Source organism: Penicillium diatomitis, assembly GCF_028827545.1.
Source record: "Penicillium diatomitis strain IBT 30728 chromosome Unknown utg000004l_segment0_segment0, whole genome shotgun sequence".
NCBI classification, from domain to species: Eukaryota; Fungi; Ascomycota; class Eurotiomycetes; order Eurotiales; family Aspergillaceae; genus Penicillium; species Penicillium diatomitis.
The window spans coordinates 1277262-1301372 of record NW_026623176.1 but is presented as its reverse complement, the minus strand read 5'-3'; the positions used below and the strand labels follow the sequence as shown (position 1 = coordinate 1301372).

At 50.7% G+C, this 24111-nt stretch overlaps 7 protein-coding genes across 7 annotated transcripts; 5 read left to right on the top strand and 2 right to left on the bottom strand.

Moving 5' to 3' along the window:
- Positions 1-709: 709 nt before the first annotated feature.
- lea1 (U2 snRNP complex subunit LEA1) lies at positions 710-1766 on the top strand (the record flags this gene model as incomplete). The annotated part of the gene is made up of 4 exons (XM_056933339.1): positions 710-788; positions 884-924; positions 1053-1313; positions 1389-1766. 4 exons carry the CDS (start codon positions 710-712, stop codon positions 1764-1766), a joined length of 759 nt encoding a protein of 252 aa, XP_056790880.1.
- Positions 1767-6906: 5140 nt separating this feature from the next.
- N7539_003736 (uncharacterized protein) lies at positions 6907-8585 on the top strand (the record flags this gene model as incomplete). The annotated part of the gene is made up of 8 exons (XM_056933338.1): positions 6907-7096; positions 7163-7182; positions 7269-7305; positions 7365-7435; positions 7504-7805; positions 7892-7966; positions 8044-8111; positions 8185-8585. 8 exons carry the CDS (start codon positions 6907-6909, stop codon positions 8583-8585), a joined length of 1164 nt encoding a protein of 387 aa, XP_056790879.1.
- A 1671-nt stretch (positions 8586-10256) lies between these two features.
- On the top strand, positions 10257-12110 carry N7539_003735 (FAD-binding oxidoreductase; the record flags this gene model as incomplete). The annotated part of the gene is made up of 5 exons (XM_056933337.1): positions 10257-10565; positions 10643-10746; positions 10824-11169; positions 11283-11527; positions 11606-12110. The coding sequence occupies 5 exons, from the start codon at positions 10257-10259 to the stop codon at positions 12108-12110; spliced, it is 1509 nt and encodes a 502-aa protein (XP_056790878.1).
- Positions 12111-13471: 1361 nt separating this feature from the next.
- Positions 13472-14395, bottom strand: N7539_003734 (uncharacterized protein; the record flags this gene model as incomplete). The annotated part of the gene is made up of 3 exons (XM_056933336.1): positions 13472-13610; positions 13675-13797; positions 13887-14395. The coding sequence occupies 3 exons, from the start codon at positions 14393-14395 to the stop codon at positions 13472-13474; spliced, it is 771 nt and encodes a 256-aa protein (XP_056790877.1).
- Positions 14396-15493: 1098 nt separating this feature from the next.
- Positions 15494-16843, bottom strand: N7539_003733 (metal-dependent hydrolase family protein; the record flags this gene model as incomplete). The annotated part of the gene is made up of 1 exon (XM_056933335.1): positions 15494-16843. One exon carries the CDS (start codon positions 16841-16843, stop codon positions 15494-15496), a length of 1350 nt encoding a protein of 449 aa, XP_056790876.1.
- Positions 16844-18663: 1820 nt separating this feature from the next.
- On the top strand, positions 18664-19965 carry N7539_003732 (Drug resistance protein; the record flags this gene model as incomplete). The annotated part of the gene is made up of 1 exon (XM_056933334.1): positions 18664-19965. One exon carries the CDS (start codon positions 18664-18666, stop codon positions 19963-19965), a length of 1302 nt encoding a protein of 433 aa, XP_056790875.1.
- Positions 19966-21417: 1452 nt separating this feature from the next.
- On the top strand, positions 21418-22864 carry N7539_003731 (FTR1 family protein; the record flags this gene model as incomplete). The annotated part of the gene is made up of 4 exons (XM_056933333.1): positions 21418-21448; positions 21549-21673; positions 21745-22190; positions 22291-22864. The coding sequence occupies 4 exons, from the start codon at positions 21418-21420 to the stop codon at positions 22862-22864; spliced, it is 1176 nt and encodes a 391-aa protein (XP_056790874.1).
- Between the last annotated feature and the right edge of the window lie 1247 nt (positions 22865-24111).

Sequence of the window (24111 nt, the reverse complement as noted above, 5' to 3'; positions counted from 1 at the left end):
GGAAGAGAATTGTCAACTCCACAATGGTGGCGCTGTCATTCTAATTCTTCGCTCGGGCTGCATGGTGCTCTGGCGTACGGTATTTTTGTTCCTGTGGCTGCGATTCGATCCAGGAGATTCGAAGCAATGGCAGTGTATCTTTAGAACCTCTGTCACATATCATTATAATGACCACTTACTTAATGGCGATTTGCCGGTTTACGACTACCTACTAGAGGTTCCGTGGATAGTTCTTGAGGTTTGAGGGGATGTCTCTTTGGTTAGAGCCATTCGCCCGTTCGTTTACATGTGTAATGACGCTAAAGGGAGTTCTAGTCGCTGCTCATTAGGCAAGCTGTACCTTTTTGGGATGCATCGGAAGATGAGCTGTAGCTGAAGGACACGATGCGAACTACTATTCAGATAGGACGCCGAGCCTCGATTAAGACACGGTTCGAAGAGCTGATGTAGACAATGTGCACATCACGTGGGACCAGCCGTACATCATCGACCGCCCGGCAGAAAGGGCTGCGGTTGATGAGGCTAGAGAAACTGCGATAGATAGGCCAACTGACATCAATTACCAAAAAGAATTAATCCGTCACTCTCTCACACTTCATTGACGTGTCAGTCCAGCCTGGTCGAATTTCCCGGGATAATCTTACTTTCCTTCGCCTGCGCGCTTCGACACTATCCCCAGGCCTCAGGTCCTGCGACTGCAACCGCCGCCATGCGTTTGACCGTCGAGCTCATCCAGAACTCCCTCTCATACATCAACCCACTCAAAGACCGCGAGCTGGACCTCCGAGGTGCGTTCAACAACTTGGCTGCAACCTGAAAAGGGCAGATTCTACATCTTGACTTGAAGAGCTGGATTGATATCGTCTTTGTGCGTCACATATAGGGCACAAGATCCCCGCAATCGAGAACTTGGGTATCGCAAAGGTGAGTTGAGGTCTCCGCGCGTTTCTTAGCATGGGTGTTATTTCTTTTTTTCTTACACGGCCTTGAGCTCCGGCCAATGGCGTTTGGATGAGCATGGTAATCAACGTGATGCTAAACCTTCCCTGCAGGATCAAGATGCAATTGACCTTACGGACAACGATCTGTCCTCCCTCGGCAATTTCCCTTTCTTCCCTCGACTCCGCACTCTTCTTCTTGCTCGCAATCGGATCAATCACATTCAACCCAATCTGGGGTCATCAATTCCATGCCTCACGAATTTGGTGTTGACGGCGAATAACCTGGCGGAATTGGCGGACGTCGAAGCGCTGCGCACTCTTCCCAAGCTCACACACTTGGTTCTGTTGGAGAACCCCATCACACGCAAAGAGGTAGGGACATCTATCTGGCTAAATCATTGTGGCGATCACCATTCCGCGGGAAAGAAGCTAAGGGATACGTTTTAGAACTACCGGTATTGGGTCATTTGGCTGGCCCCCTCTGTCCGATTCCTCGACTATCAAAAAGTAAAGGATGTGGAGCGGGAAAAGGCAAAGGAGCTATTCGGAACCGTCGAGCAACCCTCTGCACTGGCTTCCAAGACGATGGGCATCAAGTCTCGAGCCTTTGATTCATCAAATGCCGCCGCCACGACTGGCCAAACAGAGAAGGCGATTCGGGTGAAGCTCACAGATGCCGAGCGCAAGCGCGTGGAGAAGATGATTCGGGAAGCCAAGAGCTTACAAGAGATCACGCGGTTGGAGAAGGAATTGAATGAGGGTCGGATACCGGGTGGTGCCCTCGGTGCCAGCGACGCTGACGGGGACGAAAAGATGCAGATGTGAGAGTTCTGTTTCCCTCGAGCCATGGGTTATTCGAAAGATGTCATGCACTTTGAGGCATGTCCACATCTTGCCTCGGCTTAGCTGCCACTTGAATGATCTTCTCCAGTCCATCAGCCTCCTCACAACCTGGGAAAACACATACGGAAGTGTGCTTCCAGCTCCTTTCCACCTGTGACAACCTGTCACTTCTCTGGAATACCTCTCAATGTCTAACACTGCCACCAGCCTGGCACACTGACGTGACACATAAAACATCTCAAGAACTAGATTAGGATGGTCCAATTTCATACCCCCCAGGCCGTCTTCCGATATGCTCCTGGTCATTTTGATACACGCAAGTTTCACCCTCGAGTTTCGCACAGTTTCGCGTCGCGTAGACTAATCAAAGTTGAAAGTTTTTCTCTTCTGCTTTTTCTTTTTCTTTTTTTTTCTGAAAGTCCAAAGGGGAGCGCCATGTCACAGCTTTTGCGACCCCAAGTCAAAAGGTGCCTTGAGCTTGGCTCCCGAGCACCATCATTCAGATCTGAGCAGAATCGTAGTCGACGCATTGGATAAGACGATGATCTCTTGGTGTCTACCAAGCGGGATGTCCCTGGTTATAAGCCTCGGTCGACTAAGTCGAATCAGCACGGCATTACTCGAAGGCAGCCACGTTAGCGGTCGACTGTGAACTTGTGAAGTGTGAACAGTGTGAAAACACGGAGCACCCGTCCACCCACGAAGCATTCAGTCATGTTCCATTGTCGCTCGGTGCGTCGAGTACCATTGTAGACAATATACTTTGTCTATGCACATGGGCCGTGGTCACTGGTCAGTCCATACCTCGAGCCAAGCATCCCGCTAAATCACTAAGGATTCTAATATTGACGGGAATCTGTAAGACTCCCGTCTGACAGTGGATACGGTGCAATTTCTACGCACTGACGCAGTGAGTAAGATGCTTACGGCGGGGAATGGACTTTCCTTGGTCACGTAGCTTACAAGCTACTGCTAGTAGTACATAGGCCAGTAGCTAGTTTGCCAGTCAGCGCGGTGTATGTTTCCCATTCAGTAAGCGTCTCCGAGACGCCTTTATCAACCGACCTGCACGACGTCGATACTCGGTACAAGGTCCAGAAACAGATCACTTAGTACGCGCTTTGGGCTATTTTCAAGACTCATAGGTAACAGATAGGAAATCTTAGATAGTAGATGCTGACAGTAGAGAGTAGAGTGTAGTAGACCCTCTCGCAGACTCTCTGAAGCGCCATGGCCCCGAAAATGAGCAAATAGGTAAATGGTCCTTTTGACATGCGTGGCTGCAGCGGAGTCGGACCGTACAGTGTACACAACTATCTAACACCTCCATGTACTCCTCGGAAAACTCATGATTCACCGCTGTGTGAAAGGATTCGCATGAATAGCGTGTACAAGCACTTGTACATTGACTACATCCGGAGCTATTCACATTAACACAGAACATTAGGTAGTTCCACACCTTGCCCAAGTACCTAGACCGTGGACGGCGGGAGGGGGGGGGGGGGCTGAGGTACCACCAATTTTAAACTTTCTCCTAGGATCGGGGTCCCAAGCGAAAAGATCAAGGGAGTTGGCCCCGGCCCGTCTGGTGGCCCCAAGGTTCAGTGAAACCCTATTCCATTCACCCCATCTACACCTGCGCATCGTGCATTGATCGCTCCGGGAGATGTAAAACCCGCCAAATAGTGGTGTTCTGTGTTCATCCGCGGGAAATGAAACTCTACAAATGCCTGGGCTATGTGTCGACCAAGACAATGCGGTACTTTTGTCGGTAGTCAAGTACTGTACCAGTGTACACATGGAGGTTTCATCTCGTACGGACTAATTACGGAAGAGGGCAAACGAGGTGTAGGGTGGAAAACCACTCCATCGAGTCATCGACTACATAGTATATACTACATAGTACATAGTGACTTCTGTATGGTACTAGCGCTATGCTGCTTAGCTGCTACCATATTGCCACATGCACCCTTGACTGTGGTACGCAACAACGCAAAAATGCGATGATAGACACCAGCCAATTGCATAAACATATCAGGGGGGACCTGCTCAAACCACTAGGCGTTCTTGACGACTTCTGTGCAGATAGGGTCTCGGCAAAATGGAGCCTTGCCGGGGGGAGATGTCGAGTCGTGTGGTAGATCAATTGATGGTCTCGTCAATGGGGAGGCGCTCAGAGTGGACAATGGCCATTGATCTAGGCAGAATTGAGGGATGAGCGTATTGCCTCGGAAAAGAGAAAAGAAAAAGACGAAAAAAAGGGTCTCTTATTGACCTTTGGAGATGATGGATTATCATGTTATGTTATGTGTCTTGTTTCCAGCGCTATAAGAGGATTCGGAGACTACGCGAGACGGGAGAGGTTGACAAGGACGTGGTTGGCGTTCCAGCGCACCTTTTGTCAACTTGTACAAAGACCTCGCTGAATGAGAGACTACCGTATCAGTGTACAGTGTACAGTGTATACACTGGATAGTAGTAGTAGTGTATGACCGTGTGTACCTTTTTCCTCTCACCTTCCGCACATATAGTAGTGAGTCTAGTGACTCTAGTGAGTAGTCCAGTCTGGAGTCTCTGAGCCATTCTGCCCTTCCACATCGACGACGTCCAAGTGAGCAACAATGACATTCAAGATCTGAGATGATTCGCTACGTAGACGAACTATGCACCATGCGATTGGAGACTCTTCGCATCTCAGGTCCATCGACGTATCTTTTACATTACGTGATCTACCTGACAAGCAAGTTGACCAAACTGGCACGCAGTCTCGCTTAAGGGGACTACGCAGACAGTAGTTTCGAATTTAGGTTTGAAAAGGCGCAACAGCCGTAGAGGGAATTTTTCCGCTCATGCAGGGCCATAGGGGTTATCCATTCACCATTGTAACAGCATGCTCATCTTGTGTCCAGTGTCCAGTGTCCACTGTGCACTCAAAACAGAAGTGGTCCAGGCGCTCCAGCAACAGAAGAAGCAAACAATGTGCATCACCGACGTGATCCGCACCCACGCGAGAGTCCTCAAGTCCGGGATCACAAGGGCCCTGCAGGATCAACCAGTCTTATCCACTCTGATATGCACTGATCATGGTGCGTCTGCTCGGAGGCAGCATTCAATCCAATCATGATGCATCATGGTTGGATTTGCATTTGACCCCGTCGATCAATGATGTCCCCGAGGTTGTTGTGTACTGATGAGATACGGCTACGGTAGGAGCAGCTGGATCGGATGTGAGAGACATAAGGATTTGAGATTGCTACCGAGGAGAGATTCTACCTAAGCTGTGGTGAGCGGCGAGTGAATGGTAGAAACTAGATTCACCATACAAACGAACATGTACGATGCAAATCAGACACACACCTCGAGGAATTCACGGGCTCACGCGTTTCCCGCCCCGGTGGGAACCAAGGTTTTCGTCGTGACTTTCCTGGGCAAAGATCGTTGCGTAAACAACTCCTGGCTCTTCGAACTTCCACCCTCCATCGCGAGGGATCAACACGGCGGTCGACATGACGACCTCGGGCAAGCCTCGCAACTGCCATCTCAGATGCTTTCGGGCTCCCTGCGATCATTGTGATCTTGAGCGCCGCCGTGGTGGTATCATTTTCCATGAACAAAACACCCCGTCGAGGCCGGTGGAAGTGGATCCGCGAGAGACTTTTTTTCGCTCCGGCTCAACTTTTCAACATGGTGAAGGAGCCAACGCAAGAAATCCTTTTCTGCCACTGCTCCCGGCGAATGAGACCCGGATCAAAAGAGGGTCTCATATGAACTCGCCCCAGCGCCTGAAGCGAATGGCACTCCCATCACCAGGGTCGACGAATGTTGAGAAAGTATGGAAGCGCAGCTGTCATCTCCACTCCGACGCTCCGTTGTCTCACTTTATTCATCCTTTCCTTTTTGGGCTGGCTCCAGCCGAACTGTAGCAGAGGAAGAGGTTGGTGAGTGCGGTCCCCGTCTGGACTTCGTGTCAAGACGATGATCCGGAGATTTCATGGCCGGGTATTGTCCACTCGCCACCTCCTTTCTCCTCCGTCAACTGTTCTTTTTCTTTTGCTTTTTCTTCGTCCCAAATCGTGGAGAAAGGTGCATGGGATCAGGCTGCAAAGAGGCCCAGGGGAATGGTACATGGGTCCCGATGCGCTGCAGTACGGACCATGCCAATTTCCTCAGTTGCCAATGGTCGGCTGAAAGGATGCCCAGCATCGTGGACTAGGACTAGGTTCGTTCGATGCTTCTTCTGCGCGACGGGGGTAAGTCGTGTTCGGCCGTACGCTGTTCGCTCCTCCAGTCCTGCAGTTGTGCACTGGTGCAGTGAACCACTTGCTCGGTGTCGATTGATGTGGAGCCCACTTCTTGTAGGGTTCTTCGCGCGATTCGATTGCTTCGTCAGGTTGCTCCTGGGTGGAGTTCCGGACAAACGACGACGATCATGCCTGAATAGAGAAAGATGAACATGGACTATTGTTCTGATCAGTTGGGCATGGCCTTGTATCAAATCACGCTTGAAGGAGCTGGGCTTTTTTACCAGCCGTGATCTTCGACTTAGACTCCAGTAGTCGATGCAGGGTCATGCATGGTCCTGGACACATGAATTACAACTGTACTCATGTGCTGTCGCTCAATTTTCAATAATCCGGTTCAGCACAGCTGTTTCATCCATGACAGCTATGACATCTCGACAACCAGAACAACTTTCTGTCCAAACTTTCGCCGTGGCTCCGCTTGAAGTCAAAGCCGGACACGGTGGAACGGAGGGAAACATGAGAGACAATAGTCAGAATAATTGGAAAGGTAATTATAAAAAAAAAAAAAAAAGGAAAAGCCTACTCGCTACATCAACACATCTTGAACACAAGGCAAAAATCATGCTAGCTAGACCTGAATGTAAATTAATAAATCCGATCCACACGCCTTCGACTATCTTGTCATAAGACTTGTAGTACACTCTCTACCCCGGCGTCTTGCTGGATCCAGGTCTAGCCAGCTCTTTACAAAAGTTCCCTTGAAGCCTCCGCCCCGTTCACCATTCCCAACCCTACGTTCATTTATTGCGACTCGCGCCATCACGTTGTCCCTCCTCCCCAGCGCAGGCCGAAGAGGTGCCTAGCCAAAGTCGCCCATCATGACTTCAAATACAATCATTCCGGCAATGCCGCCGCCAGCGGGCCATACGTCCAACTTTGTGAATCCAGACTATATCGGGGGCAAGTTCGTGGCCGTCAATTGCATCTTTCTTTCTCTCGCACTCATATCTCTTGGGGTACGGATATGGACGCGATGTTTTGTGGTGCGCAACTTTCGTTGGGATGATTGTAAGTCGTCTTGTCGGTGCAAAGAACGACCTGTGTCGAGGCGATCCAGCGATTAACCATCGACAGATTTGATGATAATGGCGCTTGTACGTATGCGACAAAAGAGCGCAAGATACAGGATCCTTGGACCAGAGTCTCGGACAAGACTGACCTCAGGCCACTGCGCTTATAGATTCTTTCTTGCATTCTCAGTGCATTAACACTGGACAGTGAGTTCTGCAAAGGTCATGCGAGGGGCTCGTGTTGGAGATGCTAATTCTGCCAAAAGTGCTTAACTGGGGACTGGGAAAGCACATGTGGGATGTTCCGATGTCATCCGTGACGCCCAAGTTTCTCAAGGTTCGAGGGTTTCTCCCATCCTTTGAATAAGAGGAGCAACTGGCTGACACTGTGCTTGAATGCCGTAGCTTAATGTGATCGCCGCCATCATCTATTGCGCCGCGACCGGCTTCACCAAAATCTCCGTCCTCATCTTCTATCTTCGAATCTTCCCCAGTCGCAACTTTCACTTCGCCGTCTGGACAATCGTTTTCATTGCTGGCGGGTACAGCGTCGCCAGCATTATGGCCAATATCTTCAGTTGCAACCCGATCCCCAAATCATGGGACCTGACCATTACAACCGGATCATGCATGAACAGACCGGTGTTTTATTTCGCCAATGCAGGACTGGGCATCTTTACCGACTTTGCGACAGTCGCTGTTCCAATGTATGTCGCATCTGCAGCCGAAGCCGCGTGTAGTGATGTACGGGGAGGGAAACGGGGAATAACTGATTGACCCCATCTTTCTCTAGTCCCTGGCTGCGTCGACTCCAAATGCCTATTCGACAGAAAATTGCCGTCGCTGTGATTCTTGCGATGGGATGCTTGTTAGTTTTTGGCACCTCCTCAGTTGTTCATATGACGTCGCAGAAAGGCCTGTCAACTGACATGACTCTACTACCAGTGTCGGCATCGTCAGTTGCATTCGTCTCGGCAGTTTATACACTCTACTCACCAGTCCCGACCTGACCTGTAAGTCAGATCTCCATGGCTCATAAGAGATTTGCATAGTCTGCAATCAGCTGACAATCTCTCTTTCTTGAAGGGGCCACCACAGACGCTCTCATGTGGTGCACGATCGAACTCAACCTTGGCATCTTCGGCGGCTGCGTGACGGCCATTCGACCCTTTGCACGCAGATACTTCCCTCGCTTGCTCGGACTCTCTTCTGGAGTTGGCTATTCCTCTGGACAACAATCTCGATCCCGCAAACATGGCCATCCACTCGGATCGCTCGCTCAGAGCGAGCGCAACAACTTTTCTACCAACGGCGCGAACCAATATACGACCACCCTCACTACACTCCGGGGCGCTCCCGATAATGACAGTGAAGAACACATCCTTTCGACTTCTCCCCATAATGCCACAGGCAAAGAGGGTGATCTCTCCACCGGCATCATTCGGACTGTCGAGTTCGACGTCAAAAACAGCTCTACGGTTCCGTGAGCCTCGGTACTAATCTTCACCTACACATATTCGCTCTTTAACATTCTCTTATACATAATTCCAATCATGATTTCGACGTGTCAGGTCAAAGACATACACATGATTAGGTAGAATCAGGTGACTCCTTTTTTGGCCCATAGGCGAGAGGTGTACTCCAGCTTATGTAGTGATCGCACTCCATAGATTCCGCCCGTTCACAGAAGAGCCTGGTAGACGGGAAGGCCGGTAGGGCGCAAAGCACATGTGCACTGTGCAGTTCTCGGATGGACCGCTCCTCGTCTGAAGCGGGAATCATTTCCACACAAGGATCGCATCGAACCCACTCGGCCGAGTTTAGCTTTGATTTGGTATGAAACCGAAATGAAAACGAGGGCATCTCCGAGGAGTCAGAACTGCCAGGTACGAAGTGGATCCTGCACTGTCGGTAACGGGCGCGATTCCCCTGTGCCTGTGCTGGAGTAGTGAGTCGACGACTGGACCGATGCAGGCGCAGTCGCTCGGCCGTAAAAGTCAAATTTCCAGGTGGCACTTCCATCGAGCGAACAAGACTCAGGAGAACAATCCAACCGGATTCAGTAGTTGGCTACAGGCTACTGCAGTGGGCGTCGCTGGGCAGGACTCGCAGGAAGGAATAATGTTCAAGTCGATGGCAAGACGAGACTGAAGGTCGTCAGGTGATTCGTTCACGGACAGACATCCGCCCCGCGCCGTGCGCCACCGAGGAGCTCGACTACTGGAAGTTTATTATTGTTGTGTCCAATTTGTCCATACTACTCCAATGGGGATTGTGCACTGCACGACCAAGTGTACAAAGTGCAAAGTGCAATTCGCAATTTGCAATCATCTGCGGTGAGCGCGACAGTGCCATATTCTTGACCTACACTATTGCAATGTGAATCGATAAGTGTCTGAAGATCCAATGATCCGCTGATCGACATGGAACGTGATCTGTTGTCATGCTCGCACGTGGTTTTTGCATCCTCATCCACGACGAATGACTTCTGCAGTCGTGGAGTGGTCAAAAGCCCACCTTAGCCGAGTGCTTGATCTTAACGATGCATATCCTTCCTGCTTCGGAATACACGAATCAAGATTCAGGCCTCTCAGGCATGACTGCAGGCCAATCTGACTAACGTACCCTGGTCAAACCTCGATTTGTCGGCGTGTCCATTTGTCCTGGCCATGTTCATGGACATGAACAAGAACAATAATTCCCGCGCTCGTGGCCACTAAGTGGACATCATCCACACCTTCCTCCTCCACTTGGTCCCGACTGCTGCTTCTAGCGTCTCCTCTTCTTCGGAGTAACGACCTGCATGACAAAGCTCAGTATGAGGAGCCTGCCTTGCCCCGAGGTCCAAGTCTATCTAGACCGAAGGCTTGGAATTGAGTCTGTGAGGAAGATCGGTTATCGACTAGTGCCGTGGGAAAATAAAAAAAAAGAAGTCAAATCGCTCTAATCGTGTCTCCCTGGGGCCTCCACCACCGATCCCGCCATCGCCGAGTTCCCTTTGCTGTCTATTTAAATGATAGAAGGTTTCCGATCTCCCTTCTTTCTTTCCTTTTTTGCTCCAAGCGACCTCCTTGGTGTCTCTCCCTTGTGGCTGTTCCCGTTCTCTTTGTCGCGACACTCATTGTCATCTGCCAAAAGAAAACACCTAAACGCTCACCATGCGTTTCGCTTCAACAGTACTGCCTTTGGCAGCGGCTGTCGGTCTGGCTAGCGCCTCCGACTGCGCTCCTGCAACGAGCAAGGGCTGCCGAGCTCTGCAGAATGGTTATCTCGGTGACTCTCTCTTCACTACGGGCAGCCCTGTCTACAATTGGGAGACCAAGCAGTTCTGGTCCAACACAGAGTTGATGTCTCCTGGCTGTGTGTTCCGTCCTAAGAACAGCCGCGATCTGGGACAGGCCGTCAAGGCCCTCGTGGAGGTAGATGCCAAATTCGCTGTTCGTGGCGGTGGCCACATGGGTATCCGGGTGAGTTGCATACGGATTGGGTGCCGAGTCACTAAAGAAAATTAAACGGGAAAGGCTGACAGTTCGTGGTGTAAAAGGGTTCCAACAACATCGACGATGGTGTTCTGATTGTCATGTCCAACTTGACAACGATGGCGTTATCTCGGGATCACTCTGTGCTGTCTCTCGGCCCCGCCTACCGGTAAGCTTCCTCCCCCACGGCACATCCCCAAAAGTACCGGCATTCCGGGGAGAGGCTAATCTCGAATCTGAGAATAGCTGGAGTGAGGTCTACTCCTACCTTGCCGACTATGACCTGACGGCCCCTGGTGGCCGTCTGGGCCCCGTCGGTGTTCCCGGTCTGCTGCTTGCCGGTGGTATCAACTTCTATGGTAACCAGGTTGGCTTCGGTTGCAACTCGGTCATCAACTATGAGGTCGTTCTGGCCAATGGTGATGTTGTGCAGGCCAACAAGCAAACCAACTCGGACCTGTTCTGGGCCTTGAAAGGAGGCAGCAGTAACTTTGGCATTGTGACCCGCTTCGATCTTGAGACCATCAAGTCTACCAAGGTCTGGGCTGGTGCTCACACCGTGGACGCCCAGTATGTGGATCAGTTCTTGGCTGTAAGTTTCTCCGATTCCTTCCTTCATTGCAGAATACCTCTTTTTTTTTTTTTTTTTTTTTTGATAAACGCAGGGAATTATATGGTCATGTACTGATATCAAACCACCTACAGGCCGTCGCCACCTACGCTGCAAATATCTCCGATGCCAAGAGCCACATTGTCCCTGCTCTTGTTCCTAGTGCTTCGGGTGGCTCTACCCTGGCCTCGGCGATTCTCTTCTACGACAGCGACACTGTCAGCTATCCTGACATTCTCAAACCCTTCACCGACATTCCCTCTATCAGCAGCACTGTCGGCTTCAAGACCGTTGCCGAGTTTGCCAATGAGCTGGGCCAGATGGTGGTTCCTGGTATCAAGTAAGTACACACAGTGCAAATGCAGCTCCTCTTAAAGAAGAATTGAAGGGAGAAAAGTTGCTGACCATCGCCCAACAGCGACATCTTCGTTGCCGGAACCGTCAAGGGAACAACCTACGATCAGCTCCACAAGGGCGTGAGCATCATCAACTCGACCTTCTTCAACGAGCTCCCCAAGCTCCTGGCCCAAGTTCCCGCTGCCAACATCTCCACCATCCAGCTTGACTGGCAGCCCATCGGCGCCAAGTGGATGGACGCCTCCAATGCTCGTGGCGGTAATGCCCTCGGTCTGGACTCTTCCAAGGTGTACCTCTGCTACGCCGAGGTCGTCGAGTGGATTGGCTCCGAGTACGACAACATTGTCGTCGACTGGTTGAAGGCTACTACCGAGGCCATCAACAAGGCTACCCAGGCGGCCGGCATCTACGACGAGTTCAACTATATGGGAGACTCTGCTGGGTTCCAGTCTATCTTCCCAGGCTATGGTGCGGCTAACCACCGCCGCCTTCAGAACATCGCTTCCGCGTATGACCCGAACCAGGTCTTCCAGAAGCTGATGCCTGGCGGTTTCAAGGTCTACTAGATTTGAGATGGTTGTTGTAGAATAGACATCTTTTGGTTTTTTCCTCTTCACTTTTGTCTATCCCGCTAGACGATGACCTTATAAACTCCCAGGAATGATCTGATTTTGTCAATCCAAAAGAAATACCCAACTGTCATTGCCAGTGTACAACCGCCTCTTCGACATCAAGAAAACTACAGTGTCTTTACACTCCGGCCCTGTCAGACCTTGCCGGCAACCTCGAACATGAAGCCCCCTTTGATCGTACAACCCAAATCTGAGCCAGACAGCAAACATCTGAATCTCGCTTCTCGAAGTATCTGTACAATCGTGCTCCTTCCTCTCACCACCGGCGTGTGCTGACCGACCTCTAGCAAAAGCATGATAGCGTTGTGAACTTTGACCAACATGCTGCTTCTCCTCTTTATCTGACACGAAACAGACCGAATCTCAAGTAGACTACCGTCTGGTGCCATTCAATTGGCAGCCAAGAACTCCCTCCTGTACCGGTGTGCATTGCATACTGGTGTGCAGTGTGCTCTTTCTTCGTATTCGTATCCGCTGACTAGATGAGAGTTCAATATCTGACACCTTCCATGATACAGAGGGCGACAATCTCATAGGGACAGGCTTTTGAAGTATTCTCTTAGTATTAGAATTGAACCTCTTGAGTACCTACCAGTCTTCTCTGAACCTAATCAAAAAATACTAAGGTTGCTGCCCGGTGACGCCTCCAACTCTTGACAGGTTCCAATTGGTGGATGTTAAGCCACATTGTGGTCGCCGGTTTCAATTTTGTTGTCAATGAGTGAATACGGCTTCGGTTTCTAGGAGTTTCGATCTTGCGATGACAGACGAGGCTAATGTAGCTTTATCAGGTGTGGTGGGATACAGAATGTAGGGAAGCTCTGCTGCTCCTACAAGTCTCATCGGCTTCTTTGAGAAGACGGACATTCAACTGGGTTGACTCGAATGTTTTGAGCTACATCGAATGATAACTTGTATCGCTTTGTGTTATAGCCCTTTCGCAAAAGAAAAAAGGAGATTCCACTGATTACACGTGATGGGGGTGACATCTGATGCGGAAAGGGGAGTCTTTGGTCCGCGTCTTGAAGAATGTGGTTTCATCGTGCTGGAATTGAGTGGACTGGCTTTGACGGCGTGTCTGCTTGGCTTTACGGCGGTCCTCTCTCTCGTCTGGGTACAGCAGCATCTATACTACTGAGTAGTCCCGGCGCAAATGAGGCAGCGAATGCTCGAGGAATACTAATATTCATCAGGTTCATTCTTCAAAATTCAGCGCTCTTTTTGTAGACAAGTACCTTCGCACTCTCAACAATGTGTCGGCGGCGATATTTCCACCCGTGAAATCCTTCGAGGCTCTAGGACCAAACACGATAGATCTGGCTGGCGGCAGGAAGATCCTGTATTCTTTGGCTGGCGTCGGTGCTGCAGTGATATTTGCCGCTGTAGTCCCACTTCCCGGTAGGAAAGTCCGCTTGCCAATCGGTCCAGCCACGACTGGAAAGTTGGATTGTTAGTCCGAAAGAAATTCAAAAAGCTGACAACCATGGTCACAACTCACGTGTAATCGCCATCACCGCGCTGAGGCTCACCGTTCAGGGGCGATTTACAGGTGCGACGAACGTATCCCCAGACTCGGACGTATTGGTAAGTGGCAACGATCTTGTGGCATTGATTGTTGCTCCTGCAGGAGATCCAGATACGCATATTAGCATGGCTGTAACCTCGTGTGTGCGAGTAACCCTTGCAGGTTTTATATTATTCAAAACTGACCACCCAAGGCTATAAGTGTTTGAGCTCGTCGTGCATGATGACCCCCCGTGCTCTGAAGTATAGCTTGCACCGATGTTCAGGACTTCGCTGGTAATCCCGGCGCTGAATCCAACAGAGGTCGACCAGGTTGCGCACGCCTGGATGGAATTGGTATGGGCGATGGAGCAGGAAGTCGCGTGAGCACAATCAATGTAGTCTGAGCAATCCTGCCAGGGTTGCCATTGGACCTGCGTCTGGGTCACGTAGACGTCGCTCCAGCAGTGATGCGAGTTGTGTCCTGAATCACCGCACGATCCCGTGTAGTGGCCGGTGCCGTCATTGTCATGGTTGACCCATTGGGACCCTTGACCGGTGGCGTCGGGGCAGGCCTCGTCTCGCTTGACAAGAGTTCTGGCAATGTCGGCATTGGTGATGTTGGCCAACTCCGGATCTTCGACGACTGTGGCGGGCAGGGCCTGGACGAAGAGTGGTGCGGCGCACGAGACTAGGAGGAGGAATCGAGCAAACATGGCGATTCTTGAAAGATTAAAAGATCTTTGATAATCGGAAGAGAGTAGGTTGAGGGAGATCCCAAGCACTTTAAATCACTTCATTTTCCTACATGGTAGGTCGTCCAAAGTACCGATGCGAGGCTGCTAATCCGGTGCCATGCTATCCATGACTTGGAAGTGATGAATTCCTTCTTTGGGAATATGGGGCCATGGACTCATACAGGATGGTTCAGGAACTTGAAACACCTCGTCTACTTGACTGCAAAATTAACATTAGATGACGATCATACCTGGCTGGGAATTAGTTTATTTCGATGTCTTGGACCCTTGAGGATTGATCTCTCACGGATGTTGTTCGAAGACACCAGTTTCCTCAAACGGAAAGCAAGATGTAGATCTGCAAGCGCACCGCCCCCATCTCGGAGCATCCTTCCGCTGTTGCGGATTGATACAACCACGGGACACGCACGAATAATGGGGCGATACAACGGGATCTGCGCATCCAATATCAAGATCTGCTCATGGTGGATTCTTTCTTCATGACCCGTCCAAAGAATGTTCGTGGACACTGATCAAAGATCTGGGGCCATCTTTGGAAACACATCCCACTCATGTCCATCGCGCTGTCATGGCGCCCGCCCGATTTTCTCCATATTGACGCCAAAACGGTGCTGATGATATCTAGCCCCATCTGATGCAGTAGTGGGGTTCTCTCTTGCTTCCATGGGCACGAGCAATCAGAGTGTCCTCGAGTGGAGGTCGCCAGGGTGATCGCCCCTTGCATTGATCGCTCCATTCTGAGGTCAAGGCTTTCGAGTAAAGACGCTCATGTGCGAGCGAATATCGAGTGCGTATAAATACGCTGTCCGTGGAAATCAGATAGCCAAGATAATGCTGTTCTTTGTCGGACAGCCCGAAGCTGTGTTTCCTCTCTGGTTCTGATATTGTTTCGATAAAAAATTCTTGAGTGCTAGTGGACATTCGATTCATTTGGGGAGGAAATCCAGTATAGGGTCCCATACTGTCTCGTGTATGTATGTTCAGAAGAACAAAGTCTAAACAAGAGCTCGTAGCAACGCGGCTCCAAGACGCATCCGAGACATCCTCCACTGAAGTCTAGTTGTACTTGACTCGCACAGGAATCTCCCAGTCCTCGGGAAGCTCATTCCAGCGACTCTTATAAACTCGACCGTCTTTCATCACGCCGAGGACGTACTTCTCAGGATCATCGAAAACCGTGACATCCTCAAGAGGATTCGCAGCCAAAATAAGGATATCAGCTGCGAATCCATCTTTGATCTGACCAATTGAATCTCCACATCCCATCATCTTCGCTGGATTGATAGTTGCGCTTCGTAGCACCTCAAGTGGAGTCAAGACCTTTGCACGAAGCGCAAATTCTCCGGTTTGCGCAGAGCCAAGTGGGCCGAGTAGATCAGAGCCATAACACATTGTGACGCCTGCATCTGCGGCAGTCCTCAAAGCCTGTAGTCCCGAGGTCAGGACTTGAGAATTCTTGGCTTGTGACTCTGGAGGCAAGTATCCCTTCCACTGGTCCGACGCCATTTGAGCGTATGCTATGAGAGTAGGAGTGAGATAGACGTTCTTCTCGGCCATCAGCTTGGCCGTTGACGCATCTAGAAAGTTTCCATGCTCAATGCCCTTGACGCCATTGTCGATGCAGTGCCGGATAGCCTTGACTGTATATGCATGAGCTGTGACAAAGGTCCCGGCATTCTCGGCACATTCCACCATTGCCTGGATCTCAGCAGATGTGAACTGAAGATGCTCCAGCTTGTCAGTGGGCGAGGCAACGCCTCCAGAGCCCATGATTTTGATAAAGTCGGCGCCACAGCGGATCTCCTCCCGTACAGCAGCCATGCACTCTGGTACGCCATTGCAGAGGCGCCCTAGACTGTTGTTGTTATGGGTCCCGCCACAGCACTGGATCTGGTCATGGGAGGCTCGAAGATCTCCGTGGCCACCATGTTGAGACAGGGCATGACCGGATATAAACATCCGGGGACCGGGGAAAACACCGTCTTCGATGGCTTCTTTCATGGCCAATTGAGCCCCACCGCAATCACGGATGCTGGTGAATCCGCGGTGCAGCATTTGTCCCGCTGTGTAGGGCTGTCGAAGCAAGTGAACATCATTAGGGTTTCCAAATGCCTTGGACAGGTCGTTGAAACCAGGAACGGCACAAAGATGTACGTGAGCATCAAAAAGTCCCGGACAGAGGAAGCGACCTTGGCAATCGATCACTTTTGCGTCAACTGGGATAGACTTCGAGCTATGTATACTCACTGACTGGATTTTCCCATTGCAAGTGATCACCAAAGAGTCTGTATAGACCACTCCATCTTCCATGTCAAGCACGTTGGCGTTGATGAAACAGTATTTTGAGGCCTTGGGTCGAGCCCAAGGCTTGATATGGGAGCCTGGCACTTGGCAAGATGGAGTCATGATAGCAAACGCAACCCGCAGGAGATGTTCGGTGCAGTGACAGAAATGGACAATCTAAGCTCAATTGAGATTCAATGTGTTCCGGAGAACCGCTATTTAGAAGTTCAGGCTAGGTAGGATCTCACTCCTGGGGTCGCTGATGGAAGGTGATCGCTTCGGCCGCCTTGCATTAGCAGGTGGGGGTGACGCAAGTGACGTGGCAGCGATCATCATCGGTCCACGTGTCCGAAGTTTTTGTGCTCGAGGCTGTATTTCAAGATGAAGAAAATGAATCACTCGCAAAAGGTGAAAACATCGCTGGGAAGGAATCTGTGTATGGTTCCCGTTAATTTGGATGACTGTGGCCATGCAGGGAAGGTGATTGAACTATAAAAAGAGCGAGCACTGAGCGCGATTTGAACGCGCGACCTCGGGATTTGCAATCCCACGCGCTAACCCCTGAGCCACCAGTGCTTGCTGTGTCTGGCACAAATTATTTTCTCGATATATCCTTATATAATGAGGTCTTTCACTTATCGTTTTTCTTCGAAGCAGCTTCACAGGGACAGTGGCTGGCCAGGTAGAAAAAGACAAGGTTGCACATCCCAGTATCAAGTGAAACACGGTCCTCGGTCTATTTACGACGTAGATCAACCAGGGACGCGGCTATAAGAGTTTAGACAGAGACAACTCATAAGAAGATGCTTGGTAACCACATATAGCACCAGTTCTTTATTACGGTGCACACTTGCCTATGATTGAAGTGAGATGGAGTGACAACGAGAGTGCATTCACTAGTGACTCAAGTAGTCTGCTACTCGTGATCAAGAACATAGAGGCCAGGAAAGTAGACAATTCATTGAACATGCCACAGTAGACAAATTTAATCTTACAATATTCGCTCATAACCAGGTTAGATGCTGACTTGGCAGCCAAATAAAGACATTGGACCTGTTATCTTCCTTCAATCATCTTGCAGAGAATGAATGAGGAATACCTAGCCGTGCAATAGCTAGCCGATCTTGTCGGGTTCCGGGTGCAAATCTACTTTAGTGAGAAATAAACATACTAGCGCTAAATAAAATCAAGTGAGAGCAAGTATAAACATGTAAATAAGGGCACTGTGGTCTGGCAATTCATTATCGAAGCGCATGCTGACTTCCGCACCTGTGCACCTTTTGGGCTTCCAACAATGGCTGATTGGTGATAGAACAGCTTGCACAATGTATTCATTATAATCCATATATAAAGCTTACTCATCAAGCACCAGCACTGGTGGCTCAGGGGTTAGCGCGTGGGATTGCAAATCCCGAGGTCGCGCGTTCAAATCGCGCTCAGTGCTCAGTGACTTTTTTGTCAGTCTCTTAACCGTTTCCCTGCTGGACAACCCCCGAGGACTGATGTCCCATGATCTCAACAACAACGGTGAAACAGCCCAAGCCTTTGGTCTTCTGGTGCTGAGAATTCCTCAGTTGAAAAGAAGCCTACCTTGGTTAACGAATCAGTGAAACCCTCTCGGGACCACTTTTTCAAGCCTGTTTCGGCAGCCGAGCCCAGTGATGTGCCGAATAGCCAGGAAAAGGATCGAATTTGACCTGTTCGACTCATCCTGAAAATGAAAGCCGCCTTGGATTTTGTGTCCTCCTTCTCTGATCATTGAGACCATCAGATGCCTGTCACAGACATCTCGACTTGCCTTAGTGCTATCTGAGTCGGTTCTCGAAGGACTTTGCATTGACACCCTGAACGCTTCAAATGGAGAGGGATCAGTCACCCAAGCCGGCATCTGTAGCGCCATCTTTGGCATTTGCCGCGAAGCGCTCTTTATCACGGTTGTCTGCATGGCACAATTTATGACCCAAACGAATGTTGGAGTCTGCCTATCGAACCTTGATATTCTCGGCGCCAGTTTCGGCATCACAGACTCTGGGATATTGAGCTGGTTCTTGGCCGGCTATTCGCTGACCGTTGGAACCTTCATCTTGATCTTCGGCAGATGTGGCGATTTCTGTGGCGATTTCTTTGGATATCGACGAATCTTCCTCTCGGGGTTCCTATGGATCGCAATCTGGTCGTTGGTCGCCGGTCTCGGTGTGTACTCGAATCACATCTTGTTCATCTTTGCACGTGTCTTGCAGGGCATTGGAGCTGCCATGGTGCTTCCCAATGGGCTGGCCATCCTGGGTGCGACGTACCCACCGGGCAAGAAAAAGGCCATGGTCTTTGCGTTATTCGGTGCGGTGGCACCGAATAGCGCTGTATTGGGTGCAGTCTTCAGCGCTCTCTTCTCGCAACTTGCATGGTGGCCGTGGACGTTCTGGACGCAAGCTCTTGTCGCGATTGCGTGTGCGGGTTTAGGTGTCATGGTGGTCCCATCCATACACCATGATTCTAACCCGCCCTTGAATACGTGGGCTGAAATATTCAAGGCGTTGGACGCTTTGGGAGGCATTTGTGGCGTTGGAGGATTAGTCCTGATCAATATCGCCTTGAATCAAGCTCCCGTGGCGGGATGGAGTACGCCGTATGTCTACATACTGCTGATTGTCGGCATTCTGTTGATTATTGGATTCTTCGTGGTGGAGTTCCGATTTGCGGAGCATCCTCTGATCCCTTTCCACGCCTTCAGCCGAGATGTTTCTTCCGTGCTGGGCTGTGTTGCGTGTGGATGGGGCGCTTTCGGAACTTGGATCTGGTACTTCTGGAGATTCCAGATCCAGTTCCGAAACATCAGTCCTCTGTTGGGCTCAGCAGAGTTCGTGCCAGCAGCCCCGGTGGGCATTGTGGCTTGCTTTGTGACTGGACTGTTGATTGCCAGGATTCGACCGGGGTGGATTATGGTCATGTCCATGACAGCGATCACCCTTGGAAACATCTTTACAGCCATAGCTCCGGTGGTCCAGACATACTGGGCCTTGACATTCGTCTGCCTTCTAGTCATCCCGTGGGGAATGGACATGTCCTTCCCAGCAGCGACACTCATGTTGTCCGACTCGGTCGAGAGAAAGCACCAGGGTATTGCTGCGTCATTGGTCACGACCGTGGTGAACTACAGTATCTCGCTGAGTCTGGGCTTCGTGGGAACAGTCGAGGTTCATGTCAACAACGGTGGGAAAACACCCGAAGACGTCCTTAAGGGGTAACGAGGTGCGCTTTACTTTGCGATAGGACTGGGAGGGCTTGGAATCCTGCTCAGCGTGATTTTCACGCTCAAGTGCTACTGGGAAGAACACCGATCACAAGCCAAGGACTCGGCCGCAGCCGAGGGAATTCGTTACGCACGCTAGATGAACGCTCGCGATCCAAAGTCGACGACGTGTAAATTGCCAACCAAGCATATACCGTACTGACCCAGTGCTGCGTACTGTTGTTGACAACAGTCACAAAACACTATCCTTTAGAATGAAATCTGCGTCATCTGGCGGACCATGCAGTCTCGGGGCCAAGACGATTCACATCTTGTCCGTTCGTCATCGACGTGCTTCTGAGCAAATCTGACAATCGCCGATGCGAAGGAAGCATGTCTCACTGTAGTGGTACACCGGATCGTCACGCATCGGACGACGGTACCAAACAAGGTAAGTGAAAGGTGGACCGAATGATCCTGCCAGTCGCGTGAATCAAAAAGCCGGGCACTTTTTTTTTATCAATCAGTTGGCCTGGTTCATCCGATCGTTCGAAACGATCATATCAATCAGATAAAAGTCGCTCAACTCATTCCGCACGCGAATCCGGACAGTCTCCACTTGCCCGTGAACCCTGGTTGATCATGCAATTGGTCATGGGCCCCTCGTATGCGAGATGGAGACTAGCGTAATGGCTTGATGCTGCGGCGACGATCGAGTCTCTCATTGGACTCGGGTCACTCGACTTATCCGAGGACCGACTCTGCCCGCATCTCCTACAGAAGAAGCCGAGTGGCACGAAACACCGCATTTTGTAGTATACAATCGTCCCACATGGGGGCTTGTGGAAAGTACGATCGTCTTTCGGATATGTGTGGAAACACTATTATCTTCCTGCCCAAGTTTAAGCCCCTCTAGACAGGAAATTTTCTCGTTTGTGTGAACGCACGCTGCAGCAATGAATCTGCGGACCAGCTGTCCCGATTGCAACGAGGGGGCTGATCGAGTCAATCGCACAGCGTTGGGCTTGGCTCCTTACCACAGGTTTCTCCGAATGAATCAGGCTGGCCGAGTCTGAGTGGATCCACAGCAGTACCACCAGGCCCGGTCATTGACTCAAATGATCAGATATGGAACTGAAGTGGGTCACCGACTGAGCCTAACGTCTTGGCTTCGGTACGCTTGTAATTTTCAACTCCTCAAGCGGCGGACTTGCACGGGGGAAACCGAGATCAACAGACCGGCAGACCAACCAGAAAGATTCAGTTCTCTCCCACCGGCCCTTATCAATCAGTTCCTATCCCTCCTTCTGGATGGAAGCTTGATTGTTTTTTTCACATCCCTTGCTTTTTGGCGCGCGTGTGCGGATGCGGACTCGGACCTTGAGCCTGGACTGAACCTTCTTTTCTGATCCCTCTAACCTTGAACTGCCGTCTCTCATCTTGCCCGGCCCTTTTGAGAGTATTCACGATGGGAGCCAATCCGGTCTTTGCAGTCACTGGTACGCTATTCCCACGGACATTATGATGCATCTGCGCGGCTGTTGGTCGGTATCGATTGCTCCTCAAATCGCGAGACTAACACCAAATCCCGCCATATAGTCTTCTTTATTCTCTTCCGAGAATGTCTGGAAACGACAGTGGTGGTGTCGGTCCTGCTGGCATTTTTGAAGCAGACTCTGGGAGCCGAAGAGGACAACACAGTTTATAAGAAGCTGGTCCGACAGGTGAGCTTCTCTCCTTTGTAAAGCAGATTGCGACATTGTGTGCTCGTCTGACCAATTGCACGCGCGTTTAGGTATGGCTAGGATGCGCATTGGGGATCGCCATTTGTCTGGCGGTCGGTGCCGGCATGATCGGTGCCTTTTACGGCCTCGGCACCGACACCTTCTCCGCCACGGAAGATATCTGGGAGGGTGTGCTGGGTATTGTGGCCGCCATCATCATCACCATTATGGGTGCAGCTTTACTGCGGGTGTCGAAAATCCAGGAGAAATGGCGCCTCAAGCTGGCCAAGGCTTTGAATCACGACAAGAACCCCGACGAGTCGTCGGGCGGACGGATCAAGCGTTGGTCGGAGAAGTATGTGATGTTCATGTTACCATTCATCACCGTCTTGCGTGAAGGTCTGGAGGCTGTCATCTATGTGGGTGGTGTTGGCTTGGGTCTACCCGCCTCGTCCTTCCCACTCGCGGTGTTTTGCGGTCTGCTCGCGGGGTTCATTGTTGGATACATCATCTATCGGTAAGACATATCTTGATGCTTCTGGCATATCTTTCGCCTCGTCATCGTGTCCCTTGGAGAATGCAAAGACACAAATGCTGACGGGATCTCTTGACAATAGCGGTGGGCGTGAAACTTCCATGCAAATCTTCTTGATTGTCTCGACATGCTTCCTCTACCTGGTGGCCGCTGGCCTCTTCTCTCGTGGTGTCTGGTTCTTGGAGAACAATACCTGGAATCACCTCGTCGGCGGTGACTCCGCCGAGACCGGGTCGGGCCCCGGATCATATGACATCGGCCAGAGTGTATGGCATGTCAACTGCTGCAATCCTCTGATCGGCGGCGGCGGTGGCTGGGGTATCTTCAACGCGCTGTTTGGCTGGACCAACTCGGCGACAGTGGGCTCAGTCCTGGCATATAATTTCTACTGGATCGTCGTGATTGTCGGCTATAGCCTGATGATGTGGCGTGAGCGTCACGGACCCTTGCCCTATCTGGACCCGGCCGTGGCCAAGATTGCGCGGGCCAAAGCTCGTGCGAAGGCGTTTGTGTTCCGCACGAAGTGGGATCAACCTGACTTGGATGAGCCCGTTACCGCGGGGTCATCCCGTGTCGAGAGAGACAATCTTGAGGCCGGTGTGCTGCACTCCGAGAAAGGTGCTGGGGCTGCGGTGTCTAATGTCACGCGACCCTAGGCTGAAGACTGTCTATGGAGAAAAGCGAGTTCTTTTTTGCATATAGATTCGAGATTACCTGTTTGAAATGATACCAATGACGAATGATAGACATCTTGATAGAGACGCGTTACTTGCGAAGACCTGTTCAGGATTATGTTTGAATATGCCGAGGTTGTGCAAGTAGGTTGATGAGCACCAGCGGCTCATACGAGTTCAAGCATAAGTGATCCTATCAAAAGTATACCCTTATCCGGATTGAGCGGATTTCACCATGAACGATTGAGCAGTAGCAGATATTCTTTCGGGATGATATGCACTGCACTGCTACACCTACCAAGAATGTTCCCGTAGGTTGATTGAGTTCTCGCCTGACCGACTGGGCATGATATCACCTGCGACGCACGGAGTGAGTCACCCAGGAATAGCAAGATGCCAGTCCATTAGAAGGTGCAAGGCCCTTGCATGGTTCTGCATCCTAGTGTTTCAATTCTCTCCTGTGGGCATTGCGTACCGCGCACAATTTTCAATTTCATCCCCACTTATGCAGAAAATTGAAAACTCAACTCTTGTGGATCTTCATCAAGAAAGTTTGGGTCCTGCCTCGGTTTCTTCCTTCCACATTCGGGGCCCGCCAAGAAGCACTCGAAACGTACGACGCGAGACTTGACTGCGATAGATGTTCAAGTAGCGAGTGTTCGCCTTGCTCTTCGTTCGCGCGTAGTGCACCGATGTATCACAACCCGTGTGATTATCTTGGTTACACATACCACTACGACTGCCAGACTCAGATGCGCTAGCATCTGGAGCAGAATTTCTTTGGACCTTGTCCATATTATGACTTAGATCATGGCCTACTGTAGCCAAATTTCTATGTGTTTTATCTCAGAGATAATATCCTCCAGTCTCGGAGTCCAGAGCTGTCTCCACGTGAGTCTCCTCGAAGTCGCTCATGCAAAATCGGTCGTTCAAAGATTCAAAGACAAGATTAGCACTTGAATGCGTAGCCTGGTATTGAGAAATGTGATTTTTTGCTTCGATCTGTTCCGTCTCCTAAATACTCGTTGAGGGACACCCTTTGGGCCTCTAGCTATGGGGTAAATGATCGCCTGGCAGAGCCGTACCGGAGATCCATGGAATGCCTCACAGCGACTTATGCCTAGCCTCGCTTCCATGAAGTCTCCAAGAACAACAGATTCACGATTCATCCTGCCCTTCCCGGTGCCCCTCAGAATGTGGGAGGCAAACCACGCGCGGAAAACTCCGTG